Source organism: Tachysurus fulvidraco, chromosome 7 (genome assembly GCF_022655615.1).
Source record: "Tachysurus fulvidraco isolate hzauxx_2018 chromosome 7, HZAU_PFXX_2.0, whole genome shotgun sequence".
Classification (NCBI taxonomy): domain Eukaryota; kingdom Metazoa; phylum Chordata; class Actinopteri; order Siluriformes; family Bagridae; genus Tachysurus; species Tachysurus fulvidraco.
Window position 1 is genome coordinate 27,711,495 of NC_062524.1, and position 13,715 is coordinate 27,725,209.

At 42.6% G+C, this 13,715-nt stretch overlaps 1 protein-coding gene across 1 annotated transcript; it reads right to left on the reverse strand.

Annotated features, from left to right (window-relative positions):
- Positions 1–220: 220 nt before the first annotated feature.
- Positions 221–5,749, reverse strand: lrrtm1 (leucine rich repeat transmembrane neuronal 1). Its single transcript, XM_027157939.2, has 2 exons — positions 4,837–5,749; positions 221–4,695 (listed from the first exon to the last, which is right to left on the reverse strand). The coding sequence occupies exon 2, from the start codon at positions 4,554–4,556 to the stop codon at positions 2,982–2,984; it is 1,575 nt and encodes a 524-aa protein (XP_027013740.1). The 5' UTR covers positions 4,557–4,695; positions 4,837–5,749; the 3' UTR covers positions 221–2,981.
- Positions 5,750–13,715: the final 7,966 nt, after the last annotated feature.

Genomic DNA, 13,715 nt, shown 5'->3' on the forward strand with positions numbered 1-13,715 from the left:
ACTTTAGCGGTCTATAACACATATCTATTAATAGAAACTATTTTGCTCTTATTTATTTATTTATTTATTTATTTATTTATTTATTTATTTGTTTGTTTGTTTGTTTGTTTATTAGTTTTACATTATTACACATTTTATTTATTTCTACGGTAAATGTATTTATTTATTTATTTATTTATTTATTTATTTATTTATTTATTTACGTATTTATTTATTTCTATGGAGGCCACCGTCCGTCCGCCAATTTACCTTCACAATTAGCAGCGCCGATTCCGTCAAGTAGGAAAAGATTTCGTCTTTAATTAAAGGCTCATATCACCTCGAAGTTCACCGCTCACGTAACCTCTTCGCTTTAGTGTAGCGGATTCGATTAAAAAAAAAAGAGAGAGAGAGAGAGAGAGAGAGAGAGAGAGAGAGAGAGAGAGAGAAAAGAAAAATAAGCTCTGGTGCAAGCAAAATCTCCAGCACAGATTTCTCATTACACGAAACAGGAAGTGGAGATCGCGGTTCGGCCGCGGCCCCGGCGTCCCACCTCCTCAAAAATTCATGACCCCTCAGAAATCTAGGGAGGGGAAATCAATACAACTGCCAGCCCAACACTGGCTGCAGAGTTACCACACCATGCAACATTGATAGAAAATAAGCTCGACTAAAAATAGGACAGAAGTGAAGAGTTGGAGTGGAATAAGGAGGATTATCATAGATGTAGATACATATTCATCATTACAGCGAGTGAGAACGAGTGAAACTGCATACGAGAGACCTCTGCGAATCTCCGGCGTCTAGCCATTGTCGTTATTATTGTGTTATTCAGAGCTTATTGTTTCTCAGAACTCAACGGAGTGGCGTGAAAAGAAGATCATGAGCAACAACAATGCTTTCCTCGCTTGTAGTTGTGCAATCTGTCATCCCGCATCTGCAACCACACTCGGGTGAGATTCGCAGTAACACGCTAGCCCTTATTTTCCCAAAGCCAGATAATGTGCGTTCGACACGGACTTATTTAGAAATGATCGATTTTCTAACAGATCAGAAAGGCTTTTACCTTGAAACATGTTTATATAACATTCGAATGTGAATATCTTCGCAGAAAACAAAGTGAAATGCAAACGTGAAATCATCAACATACCGTAGCACGACCGGATCCATCGGGAAAGAAAAGTCATCACATTTCTTTAAAATATACAACAACGGGAATACATTTCATGTTTTTATTTTGGCTTAGCTCTTTGTGGTGGAATACAGTGGTCAGAATAGAACAGTTGGATTCAAATCAAATGTCGATGGCGTTTGGGGTTTGCCTGTTTTTTTGTTTTTTTTTAAGTTTATAAAATTCCCTGCGCATGATCTCTTCACAGTTTCCTTTTTTTTTTTTTTATCAAGCCATACATGCAAAAGAACAGTCTAGGACATGAATTTCTTGATCCACACTCAAATAGTCAAATAGAAAGACACATTCACAAACACATTCAGTCCCCTGTATCTCGTTCGCCTTCACCGTGGGAACGACGGGAAGATTCGGTATGCCGAGTGGCAGTGAGAGAACGGTAGATTCAGAGCTCTCTTGTTTACTTCCACCGATCATCCCGTTCGTTCCGTATGCCAGATTTACATGTACACACACACACACACACACACACACACACACACACACACACACACACAATGTTACGTATTGAAAGGTAAGGACTCGAAACGTCAAGGGCTCGCTCTCGCTACTGCTGGTGCTGGGACACTAGAGAGCAGTCTACACCTTCTTTCACAAAAAACACCCTCTTTCTTCTGTCTCTCTGCCAATGCCACAGGATATACTCCAATGCCTGCCAATATTCACTCAACAAACACCTCAAAAGAAAGAAGGAACTTTATATAATATCTCAAAGATTCACAGTAGATCTGCCCGGATAACCATCTCTTCATTTCTGGATGAATATTAAGGCTTTGTTTTGTCTCGCTCTGATCACACCACTGTCAAGGACAAGAAGGCAATAGGCACAGGTTCGTTCGAGCCTTTAATCACCCTCCTTCTCTTTTATTTTTCCCCAACAGCAAACGGCATCATGAATCGATCATGTAAAAGATGGTGCACCATCTGATCCGAATGCGTCATGCGTCCCTTCTTTGTTTCCTCTGCCAATTTGTTTAATCTGTAAGGAGAGGGACATGGGAGTAGATAAAAAAAGCAAAAAAAAGCAAAACGCAACCACAACATTAACATCGAATTTGCACAGTGATTATCCCTCACATACGGTGAGAAGCAGATCGAACGAGAGAGAGAGAGAGAGAGAGAGAGAGAGTAAGCAGACAGGAGAGATCTGAGATCGAGGCTTTCAGATCGAGACGGCCAAACAGGTCGTCTGTTCGAACACGACATCGTCGACTTGTTAGTCCTCCCCAGCATCCCTCAGACTAATCTCCAGACCTGACTACTGTGAATTGCTTTTTTTTTTTTTTTTTAATTATTTATTTAAACATTTGATTCTTTTTTCCATAGTTTACAAAAGAAATGAGAGCTTCTTGTATTTTTATTTCCCACTCTTGCATTTCTGCAGTTTAACATATTTTACACAGACTTATCTCATTAAATTTTTTTAACCCATTTAGATTTTTGATACCACAATGAAAAAAAAAAAAAGCATGTTTTCATCAACGTCCTCATTAGCTTTAAATCTTCTGTAGTAGAAAGACACGTTAAAGCTCAGATATCCAGGCTTCACAACATGACCTCGTGTGTGATTTGTCCCTGTATTCCTCAAAGGTTCTCACTCATGCTTGTAAACCAGTCCCAAAACCAGGTCCATCAAAACCCACTGTGGCCTAATAGATTAGCAGTAAATCCTTGGCCTTGTCCCATTTTTTTCCCCAAATGTGCCATCGAGCCTCCTCGAGAAAGCAGCACAGTGTAATGCAGTGTAAAAGCATGTCCCATGTACATTGATCCAAAAGAATTTGTGATTGCAAGATATCCAGCAGCCAGAATGTCACACCTCGCACTCTCGAGATGCTTGTTGCTGGCAAGTGCAGGATCCGTATTCGTTTATGATGACGAGGGCCCCTTCGATATGGTTGGGCTTGTAGTCGACATAGTATTCGGTAGCAGACATGGTGTCCATCTGCTGCATGGTCTGCTTTTGTTTCTGCTTGCGGCGCTGGTTGCTGAAGCACTGTCTCATCTGCCTCAAGCCAGCTGGGAAACACTTCCAAGACACATAGAGCATGAGCACTACAATCAGGAATGAAAAGATGAGTGCCATGGTGCCTGTGACTACCTTGTGGATCTGCATGGTGCTTTCCAGGTCATCAGAGGCTGCAGTCACTGTGAAGGAATTAGTCACCACTTCGCCACCCTCCATGTCTTGCAAATCATATGGTGTCCTGGTTGGACCTTTAAAAATGGACCCCCGGGCCAGGTCTCTAGTGGCTGTGTAGGTCTTAGTGGTGACCTCGACCCCGTCCTCACATAGCTGGAAGGCATAAACGGCATCCAGGATGTCCTCGCCTTGGGCCATGTCCGGGCTGGCACACTGCAAGGCACTGTCACGTTGGCCCTGGAAGCTGCTCAGCCAGGACGCCAGGGCACAGACGTTACGGCTGCACTCCCATGCATTCCCGGACAAGGTGATACTGCCCAGTGATGTCCAGGAGCCTAGAATGCGCTGGTCCACATAGGTCAGTTTATTAGAGTCCAGCATGAGCTCCTTGAGGTTGGGCACGCTCTCAAAGACATGTGGCTCAATGTATTCAATCTCATTGTTTGAGAAATCAATCTTTTCCAGGAAGTGCCAGGTCCAGTCTAGGGTGCTGACCACAATGGTGGCCTTGTTATTGCGCATGTAGAGTGTGCGCAGCGAGATGAGGCGGGGAAAGTGGGCCAGGTTGATTTTCACCAGCTCATTGTGCTCCAGATGCAGCTCAGTCAGCTTAAAAAGACCAGCGAATGAGTTGCGGGCCAGACTCTGCAGCTGGTTGTAGCCCAAATCCAGAAACTGCATGCTCCTGCAGTCCTGAAAGATCCTTACAGGCACAAATTTTAGGGCATTGTATCGTAAATGTAAATTCGTAAGCTTCCTCAGCCCATGGAAAAGGTCTGGCTCCAGGGACTGTAGTCTGTTGTAGGATAAATCCAAGATGCGCAGATTGGGTAGGGGTTTGAAGGTTCCATTAGACAGGCTCTCTATCCGATTGGTGCTCAGGTCCAATTCTTTAATCCTCCGCAGCCTCTCGAAGGCGCTCTCCTCCACGTATTCGATGTTGTTATGATCCAAGTATAGCCACGTTAGCTGTGACAGGCCAACAAAGTGCCCCTCACGCAGCTCTGAGATGTTGTTTTCCCGCAGGGACAAGCCGGTGGCGCTGCTCAGGTTGTGGGGAATGTCCGTCAAGTTGAGCCCCTCACAGTAGAGGAGCTTGTTGTCGCAGCGGCACAGCCTCGGACAGCTCCCCCCCACCAGGGGAAGCATTTTCAAAAGGATGCCCAGAGAGCACAGTAACAACCCGGGGGGCTTTCTTAGCGTCCACTTTAAATACAGACCAATTAGAAGGAAATCCATTAGCATGAATATCCTGCAGTGTCGTGAAGAAGAAGTTCATTGACTCTTTTAGATTTGTCTCATATGGAGCAGCATGATTATTAGTATTTTTTCTTGTTAATGTGGTTTGGCTGATGGCAATTTGTTACTCAAAGTGAAAGAAAATCTGGCCAAACAGAAAAGAAAAGAGTCAATACGGGGAAACGGCAAGTCACTTCAACCATGTTAGATCGGGAAACGAAAGGCGAGACGGCCGAGGGTGAAAAAGCATTCTTCCTAAATCACATAAAACAGGATTCCTACTCACCCCTTTTCCAGAGGCTGACAACCTCTATTCAGCGACTCCCTTTGTGCCTGCAATAATTAGGTGCGAATAAAAAAAAAAAAAGATCCCAGTGTGGTACAAATGAAGCCTCCCCCCTCCTTTTCAGCAGCTACCAAAATCTGGCAGACTTACAATGTCTTAGTTCTCCTCGCGTGAAAGAGCCAGAAAGAGGAGGAATCCAAGCGGCATTCAGTGCACTCGCAGGAAATGCAAGCTGCCCAGACCGCATGCATGAGCACAGTCCTCCCTCTCCTGCTTCTCTGCAGTGACTGCTGCGCTGATTAGAGTGAGATGAGAGGATGAAAAAAAAAAAAAACAGACACGTTCACAAAGAGGGGGAAGTCAAAACAGAACTCTTTTTTTCCTCCCTTGTGTTTTTTGTGCGACCGACTCCGTCGAAGTGTCGTCGCAAATCAAAGTCCGTTACTTCAAGCCGTCTGCAAGCTGCATGGCTCGTATCCATTCGGACTGGTCATCATTCTCTCGGTGGACAGGTCCTCAGAAATAAGCGGTCGTCTGAGATGAATACAAGATGCTCTGGCATTTTTTCCTTCTCTCTTTTTTCTTTTGATGTTCTTTTCTTTTTAGTCCAGTGTCCTCTCAGCCAGGTTTCCAGTGAGCCCTGTTTTGAGAGTCGCTCATTTTGTGTAGGTTGAGGAAAAGGCTGTTGCTGAGAGTAGATGCTGAGGCATAGAGGCTGAAAGGCAGGGCTGGTTTGTGGAGAGAAGAGAGAGAGAGAGAGAGAGAGAGAGAGAGAGAGAGAGAGAGAAAGAGAATGAGAGAGAGTGAGAGAGAGACGAGCTGGAGCCCTTGCAGCAGAGTAGTGCAATGCCAGTGCATGCAGAAACACCTTCTGTTCACTAAGTGTCGTGAGCCACTCACAATTCAGCCGAGCTCTCTCTCTCTCCCTCTCTCTCTCTCTCTCTCTCTCTCTCTCTCTCTCTCTCTCTCTCTCTCTCTCTCGCCATCACTTGCTCACTCCTCCTCCTCCTCCTCCTCCTCCTCCTCCTGCTCATGCTTTTCTGTTCCACTCTTTTTCCCCTACTCTTTCCATCTCTCTTTTGCTCGATTTCTCACAGTGTCTGGTACATTTTCATATTCAAAAGGGTTTCGGCTAGGGTACTTTAAACGTAACAAACAGATGAAGACACACACACACACACACACACACACACACACACATCTCTCTGTCTGTCTTCGACTGTCTATATCACTCCTCCCACCCGCTTCTCTCTAATGAAGTGAAACAAGCCATATATCTGCCTCTCCTTTTTTGGTTTTATTCAATCCCATTTGCTCATTTCTTTGCACAGCATCTAATGAAATTGTGCTCTGCATACATTCCCTGCGGCACACACACGAGCCCAAACGTTCATACATAAAAACAAAAAAAACACATCACAGCTATTGTTTAGTTCGTCTTCCTGTTTTTTTTTTTGTTGTTTTTTTTTTAATCTTGCAGTCTACACAGGGTTAGTGTTAGTGTTACAGCTCACATGGCCTGTTTTTTCTTGCCGAGTGTGAGTTTTGACACTCGGCTGACTCGGGCCAGCCTCGACACAGACGTCGAACATAACCGCTCAGAAAGATGAATGGACTTCCCAAACAAACCATCGCATCTCTAGTGCTACTTTAGATGATTATTAGCATCAGGTTGGAGTTGCAGTGGTTATGGTAATAGCTAAAACATCCTGCGCCCTGCCCTTTAAAAACCACTACATTTGCATTTCATATTGTATGTCTTGCCTTGTTGACCACGGCGGTTTGAAGCCCCCGGTATCCGGACAGAATGCAGATATCATCTGTTTCCACTTAAGGCGCATTACATAAATATTCCACTCAGGACCTCGAGCTCTGGTGCGCCTCAGATCTCTGATAGGCCACCACAGCTTTGTCATTTCATTCTGATTAATTTTCAAGGACAATCAACTGTGAAACTCCCTGTGCATGAAGCGACCATGCGTGTGTTTGGCTGCTTCACTTCCAACGCCTGCCATAATATTAGTGTCTTCCCCCTTCCCTGCTTATCGTGCTGTGAAATATCAGTTAATCAGACAGTCGGAGACGAGAGAGGAATTTTGGGTCAGTCGGTGGAGGTGGGGGTCATTCAACAGCCTCTCATGCTAACTGATTATCACTCTGTGCTACGTTTCGAATATTTTCTGTACTTTTAGCTAGATCCCGGTTCTGATTGGACAGAAGGTACTGATTGACATTCTACAACATGTTCTAAGGTGTTATCAGAACCACAGTAACAGATCGTTCACAGGGTTTTTTCTTGGTTGTATGTCTTTAATGAAGAAATGCAATCATTGGAAGAAGAGGAATAAAATACGTCATGTTTCTAACAGTAACTCTGTTGTGGATCGTTTTTGCTTTAGCATCACCACAGTGGGAAAATCTACAAGAGCATTGATTAGTTTTATCTCATGCTTTAGTTTATATATATTATTTGTATAGCTTCAGTGAATTTGAAATTCAAAATCAGCTCAACCTAAAAATTTAAAATCATTTCACATTAATGTTCAAATTCGAGAGAGTTTTACTCTGACAACTTGGCATCAGATTCAACAGTAAATGATGGAAGCAATTATTTCTAAATCTGCAATTAGTGCTGTTCTATAAAAGTGGCATGGGCTTTGAAACTGAACCAAGTCGGGTGATAAATTTCTTCGAGAAACAAAAACGTCAATATGGTGGCCTTTGATTGGCTAATGTGTGTCCATGGGATACAATGGGTGATCGGGAGAAGGTGCCTGAACCAAACTACTGATTTTTTTGTCTTTTACGATTCATCTTAATATATCTTATTAATATAAAAGTGGAATTTTGTTTCTGGGGAGCACGGTGGCTTAGTGGTTAGCACGTTCGCCTCACACCTACAGGGTCGGGGGTTCGATTCCCGCCTCCGCCTTGTGTGTGTGGAGTTTGCATGTTCTCCCCGTGCCTCGGGGGTTTCCTCCGGGTACTCCGGTTTCCTCCCCCGGTCCAAAGACATGCATGGTAGGTTGATTGGCATCTCTGGAAAATTGTCTGTAGTGTGTGAGTATGTGAGTGAATGAGAATGTGTGTGTGCCCTGTGATGGGTTGGCACTCCGTCCAGGGTGTATCCTGCCTCGATGCCCGATGACACCTGAGATAGGCACAGGCTCCCCGTGACCCGAGGTAGTTCGGATAAGTGGTAGAAGATGAATGAATGAATGAATGAATGGATGAATAAATTTTGTTTCTTTGTTGGGAAAATAGCGCAATCTTTTAGCTCATGCTAATTAGCTAACAATACAAACAGGATTTATTTAGTCAGTCATAACGGACTAATCAGCATAAAACAATAAATTCTGCCTTTAACTAGTTCTGGTCTGTTGATATTCATGCTGGTTCCAGCTCAGTTGTACTAGTTTACTGTAGTTAGTGCTGATCTGGTTCTTCATGCTGGTTCCTGCTCACTTTAGCTGGATTATTCGGTTAGTTCTGGTCTTGCTGAAACTGTTTTATTCTGGTTGCAGGTTGTGTATAGGTGCTGACTAGTTAATACTGCTTTACTCTGGTTTACTCTGTTTAGTACTAAATTCTTTAGCGTTCAGTTAGCTCTCTAATCAGATAAACCGGCAACAGACTAATATTTAGTAATATAATTGTTATAGCTTATCAATGAGGGCTTCAGCTTTTATACCGACTAACACAAAAAGTGTTTCTTAAAGGTCTTTAAGGATGGTCGATGGTTCTAACTTTGGAAATGTGTCTACACAGAACCTGTAAGCCTGTCATTTCTTATCAGGGTTTCCGGTCCTGTGGTTTGTGCTGGTTTAGCTGGTCTTGCACTAGACGATGCTTATTGATTATCGACTGCCAGAGTCACAGCTGATTTTTGCTGCTAGATTGCAATTAGAACACATTTTCCAGGTCATGTTGCTGACTAGATATCCGGTTTTTCACTCCTTCCTTACCCTAATCTATAGCCATAGATACATTTCGTCTCACACCTTAAATGCTCAGCAGAGTTTTGACAGAGAATGGATGAATTGAGCAGCAGAGTCAGTAGAGCAGAAAAAAAGAAAGCTACCCCGAGTACTGACCATCTATATATGCGGTCCATCTCTCTTCTGCCTCTCCCCATCTCTCTTTAGCCATAATTAATGGGTGCACCATCAGCTAATGACTTGGTACCCTGTAATGACTTGACACAGCGTACAGGAGATGGGAGTATCCAGGCCATTAGTTTTACAGACTTTTAAAAGCTTTGGCAGTGGTGATTTTCAACCAGAGCATTCTGTCCTGTTACTGTGTGATGACCATGGATAGTGGTCAGGAGAAAAAGATGACCTTGACTCGTTTTCATTTTATTCTCACTGTTGAGATCAGGAAGGGTGTTTAGATTCAGTCATAAACTAAGTAGGAGCAGCGGATCCGGTGATATCGCACAGAGATCGCTTCTAATTTGAACGGCTCGCTAATTTCCAGAGAAATTTATTTTAGACTAAATTAAAGGATAAAAAAAAATCGTAAAATTAATTTGGAGGTTATGGTGTAAATCAATTGAGTATGATGAAAGGGAGAATAAATTAAACAACTGGCTTATATCATCTCTGTTGTACTGTTAATAAAACCGAATCGATCCAGGGAACAGTGTGACTGATAGGAGCTCTGAAGCTGATACCGGGACAGAGAAAGTTATGCTATTAGTAAAGCACTGAGTTATGTGCTAAATAATTATACTTATATTGTCCACCTCAGGCTTTTTGCCTTGCTGAGACAAGTCTTTAAAGAAGCGCATTATAAACATAATCCATCTTCATTTGCATCACAAATAGGTCTATATGCACATCACTGGCTAGACCAATAAACATAAACTAGACAACACAGGGGCATGAAATTATTCAGATTATTAATTAATGATGTACTCTGTTTACTCTGGAATATATTTAATCAATAGCTTATTATGCTCTCTATAATGCTTTCTGCAACATTAGGTTTTTAACCATGTTACGCTGCTCGATGTGGTTACTGTGGCTCTGCTGATTAGCAAACATCTCTTTCATGGCATATCGCACAGTCAGCAATACGCAGCATAGCCGTATGTACCATCATTTTGTCCCGACATTCTAATAGATTCCTGATTTAACCAGGCCTGATGAGTCCTAAAATGAGCTTGTTTTTTTTTATAAGGAATCTTATACCCAAGGTGCACATGGTGCAATCCTGATTTCTGATCAAAACAGAACAAGAACTAACCGAGAACAGAGCCACGAGGATCTCTTGTATGGAGACATGCTAGCTCTCGATTCCAGCTCTTAAAATCTCAAATATTAACTTGTCAAAGTCAGCAATCATGTAGGGGATGCACTTATTTCCAGGGATTTCAAAACAGCGTAACAGATATTGTGTCATCGGGTAGGTGTAGCCTATTTGATAGTCTAACCCTAATCCTAACCCTAACCCTTACCATAAATCAAGTATCGCGTCAGTTCTGGCAGGCCACGTTGTCAAGCGTACTCAGTTGTTAATCAGCTGTCCACGACGTGCACCAATCCGGTTACGACATCCGTATTACCCGACCATTTAAATTCCCATTCATAGAGCCGTTCAGCGCATCGCTGCTGCCGCGATCTAAACTCCCTCCTCCAACCCCGACTCCACCACGCCGGAACCCGTGTTCGCTGTACCAGTTGTCTTAAATCTCCACATATTTTTTTCTCTCTCTCTCCCTCTCTCTCTAATTATTTGATTATCTATCTATCCATTCATTTATTACTTTCCAAAAATGTGTAAGTGAGCTTATCAATACTATGCATGCTAGTGGTTCTGTTAGGGGGCGGGTCTATTCTATTTTCTAGTCGCTGCCCTCCCCGCTCTGTCCATGCATGCGCATGGACGGGCACGTGGATTCTTGCCCAGAACAGAACCATACCGCCACTAACTGTATGCATATCACTAACTGTATGCATATCATCTAATTCCCTTGTGACAAAGTGGTCCTGACAGAACTGTAGTTTTTGGTTGGTTGTTTTTTTTTTTTTCTAAAACAGTTTAACTGTAAGATAATAAAGCATAATAGATATCAAATATAAAATCTACCTATGTGACTCTTTTGTCGTAGTATGCTCTTTTTTATTAAAGAGGGCTTCAGAACCCACGCCCACTTTACATTGTGGTAACGAAACCCCTGGAATTTAGTGATTGCCAATCATGTGACAGAGATCAGGATGCTATGGTGACCAGAGCATTTTAATCTACTCTCAAGTCTACGTTATTGAGTTATTGTAAACCGTAGACCTGAGATGGTAGTTATTTTGGTGAGCATATTTACAAAAAATGGACTGTTCTTATTTACTGTACACTTGCAAAACAAATGTTCTCTTCTAGCAAAAAACATATCTACGTGTTTGTGTGAGATGAGTTGCAGCTTCTTTCCTCAAAACCATGTTTTTTGAGCTTTAAAAGCTCCAACTGACCTGAGGTCAGTCAGTCACCAGTGCTGGGTGGGTAATGATAGAATGCACTTTTTTTTTTTTTGCATATAGAAGTACATCCTGCTACCACATCGCCAGGACATGACTGTTTCCATACTGTTTTCGGATCTTTTAAGCGAGAGGTAAAAAATAAAACGACATTTCCGGACCTGACTGTCGTCATAGCCTGTTCTGGCCGTGATGGTGACCGGAAACGAAGCTGTGTTAACAATCCCTGCGTAAACGTCCCATCTTACCTTCAAGATATTGCTTCTGGGTCATAAAAGTGTTCAATTATTTTAAGTCATCATGCAAAACATCTTTAGGATGATTTAATTCAGCAATTCTCAATCTGGAAAGGTAGTACCGAAAACCCCATTGCAACTTAATACACGGTTCTGTTTTTCTTTTTTTTTTTCATTTAGAAGGTGCTGACATATTGATTTGGGTTCCTCGGCGAGACCATTTCCGATGAATTGTTCTTGAGCGAGAGTGAAGTTGGTGGTTTATGGTTTTGATGTTATTCTCACAAGGAGCACAGCAGTGTGAAGTCATTCACTTTAATTAGAATCCTGCAATTGATGTTAAAGGGACTTGTATGGAGTTCCTGTTGTGACTCCATAGTTTCCCGCTGGGTTAATAACAACTGCTAGTGTGTGTTATGCACTCTGAGGAAAAAATAGAGCTAAACTGTATACTATACCTGTCACTGTGGTGGTACCTGGAAATGGGGACATAGTGTAGTAATTTAAGGTGAATAAATGGACCATAATTACTTTTAAGGGGGGCACGGTGGCTTAGTGGGTAGCATGTTCGCCTCACACCTCCAGGGTCGGGGTTCGATTCCCGCCTCCGCATTGTGTGTGCGGAGTTTGCATGTTCTCTGCGTGCCTCGGGGGTTTCCTCCGGGTACTCCGGTTTCCTCCCCCGGTCCAAAGACATACATGGTAGGTTGATCGGCATCTCTGGAAAATTGTCCGTAGTGTGTGAGTGAATGAGAGTGTGTGTGTGCCCTGTGATGGGTTGGCACTCCGTCCAGGGTGTATCCTGCCTCGATGCCCGATGACGCCTGAGATAGGCACAGGCTCCCCGTGACCCCAGAAGTTCGGATAAAGCGGTAGAAGATGAGAGAGTGAGTAATTACTTTTAAAGCTTTAAATCTACACTATATGAACGTTCCGAGTTAAAAGGCAGAAAAGATGTCGAATTGAAGTGCATTCCATCAGACATTTGATCTATTTTCTGTCCTGAAGATAATTAACATAACCGGTAACTCCTTGTGTAAATGCTGTAAATAAATACCTTCAGAAAACCATCTCTCTGATTCAGCTGTTACTTTATACGTGTTAATGCATTAAAATGAGCCCATGATCGTAAACCTGTGATTTCTTTTTTTAACGTCAGAGCTGAGAATCAGAACGCAGAATTCGCCAGCGCTGAGCCAAACTGTATATAAGATTACAGTGAAGACTATCATGATTTACTCACCCTACATATCACCGATTTTATTTTCTGTCCTTCACGATATGATCTGGAACCGTTTACTTCTATAAGCTTAAGAATTTTGTCCTCATTTTCAATTTACTAAGAGCAGTGAGAGATTGATTTTGAGAAGTGGTTTAGAGAGACATTCTGCTAAAGCCTTTGGAACGGTGCGCACGTATCCGTTCCGACACAAAAACATGTTTAAGACATCGGTAATAGCGGAGAATTTAATACTTGCGCATTGTAAGTGCTTATATTGAACGTGTTGTCATGTTTTAGTGAGATTAGTCAATCGTCTGCTCTCAAACATGTTTTGTTGTATTTGCTGTAGTTTATTCGAGTTTTAATTCCTCCCAAGGATATTATCTGTTCTCTCTAACTAAAAAAAACAAAGGATGCAGTCTGTATGATCCGAACGTAGAATAATACCTAAAACCGAACAACTGTTGCTAGCAGTTTTTAAGAAATGAAGACAATTTAGCCTGTGAAAATGTATTCAGTGTCTCTTGATGCGGGATGTGTTAGGATGATGTGTTACAGTCATTAACATCATTATGCTTTCACTCGTCATTCCCGATAGATCCTGCGGGCGATGTCATCACCGCTTATTATCCTAATCATTATGGGCCACAGGATGGCACCCATGAATGCACCTCGTCATGTATGCAAGTTGACATGTGGACACATCTCTTGATAATTAGCTATTACTGATTATAGATCTGTTAGTCTAAATGGATGTTGAACAATGAAAGGTCTAAACAGAGCAGGGGATAATGGCTAATCGACCAGTCCTACAGAAACGCAGGCGTTCATGACAACTCCAGTGAACATTTTGCTGCTAAAATGGGTGACACGGGACATCACGGCATGCCGGGTTAGACGTCTTCCAGCAGGGGGCACTAGGTTTCTCAGAGGTGTTGAATTTCT

Excerpts from the sequence above, each read along its gene's own strand:
- lrrtm1 (XM_027157939.2), bottom strand. The coding sequence starts at position 4,556 with ATGCTAATGGATTTCCTTCTAATTGGTCTGTATTTAAAGTGGACGCTA.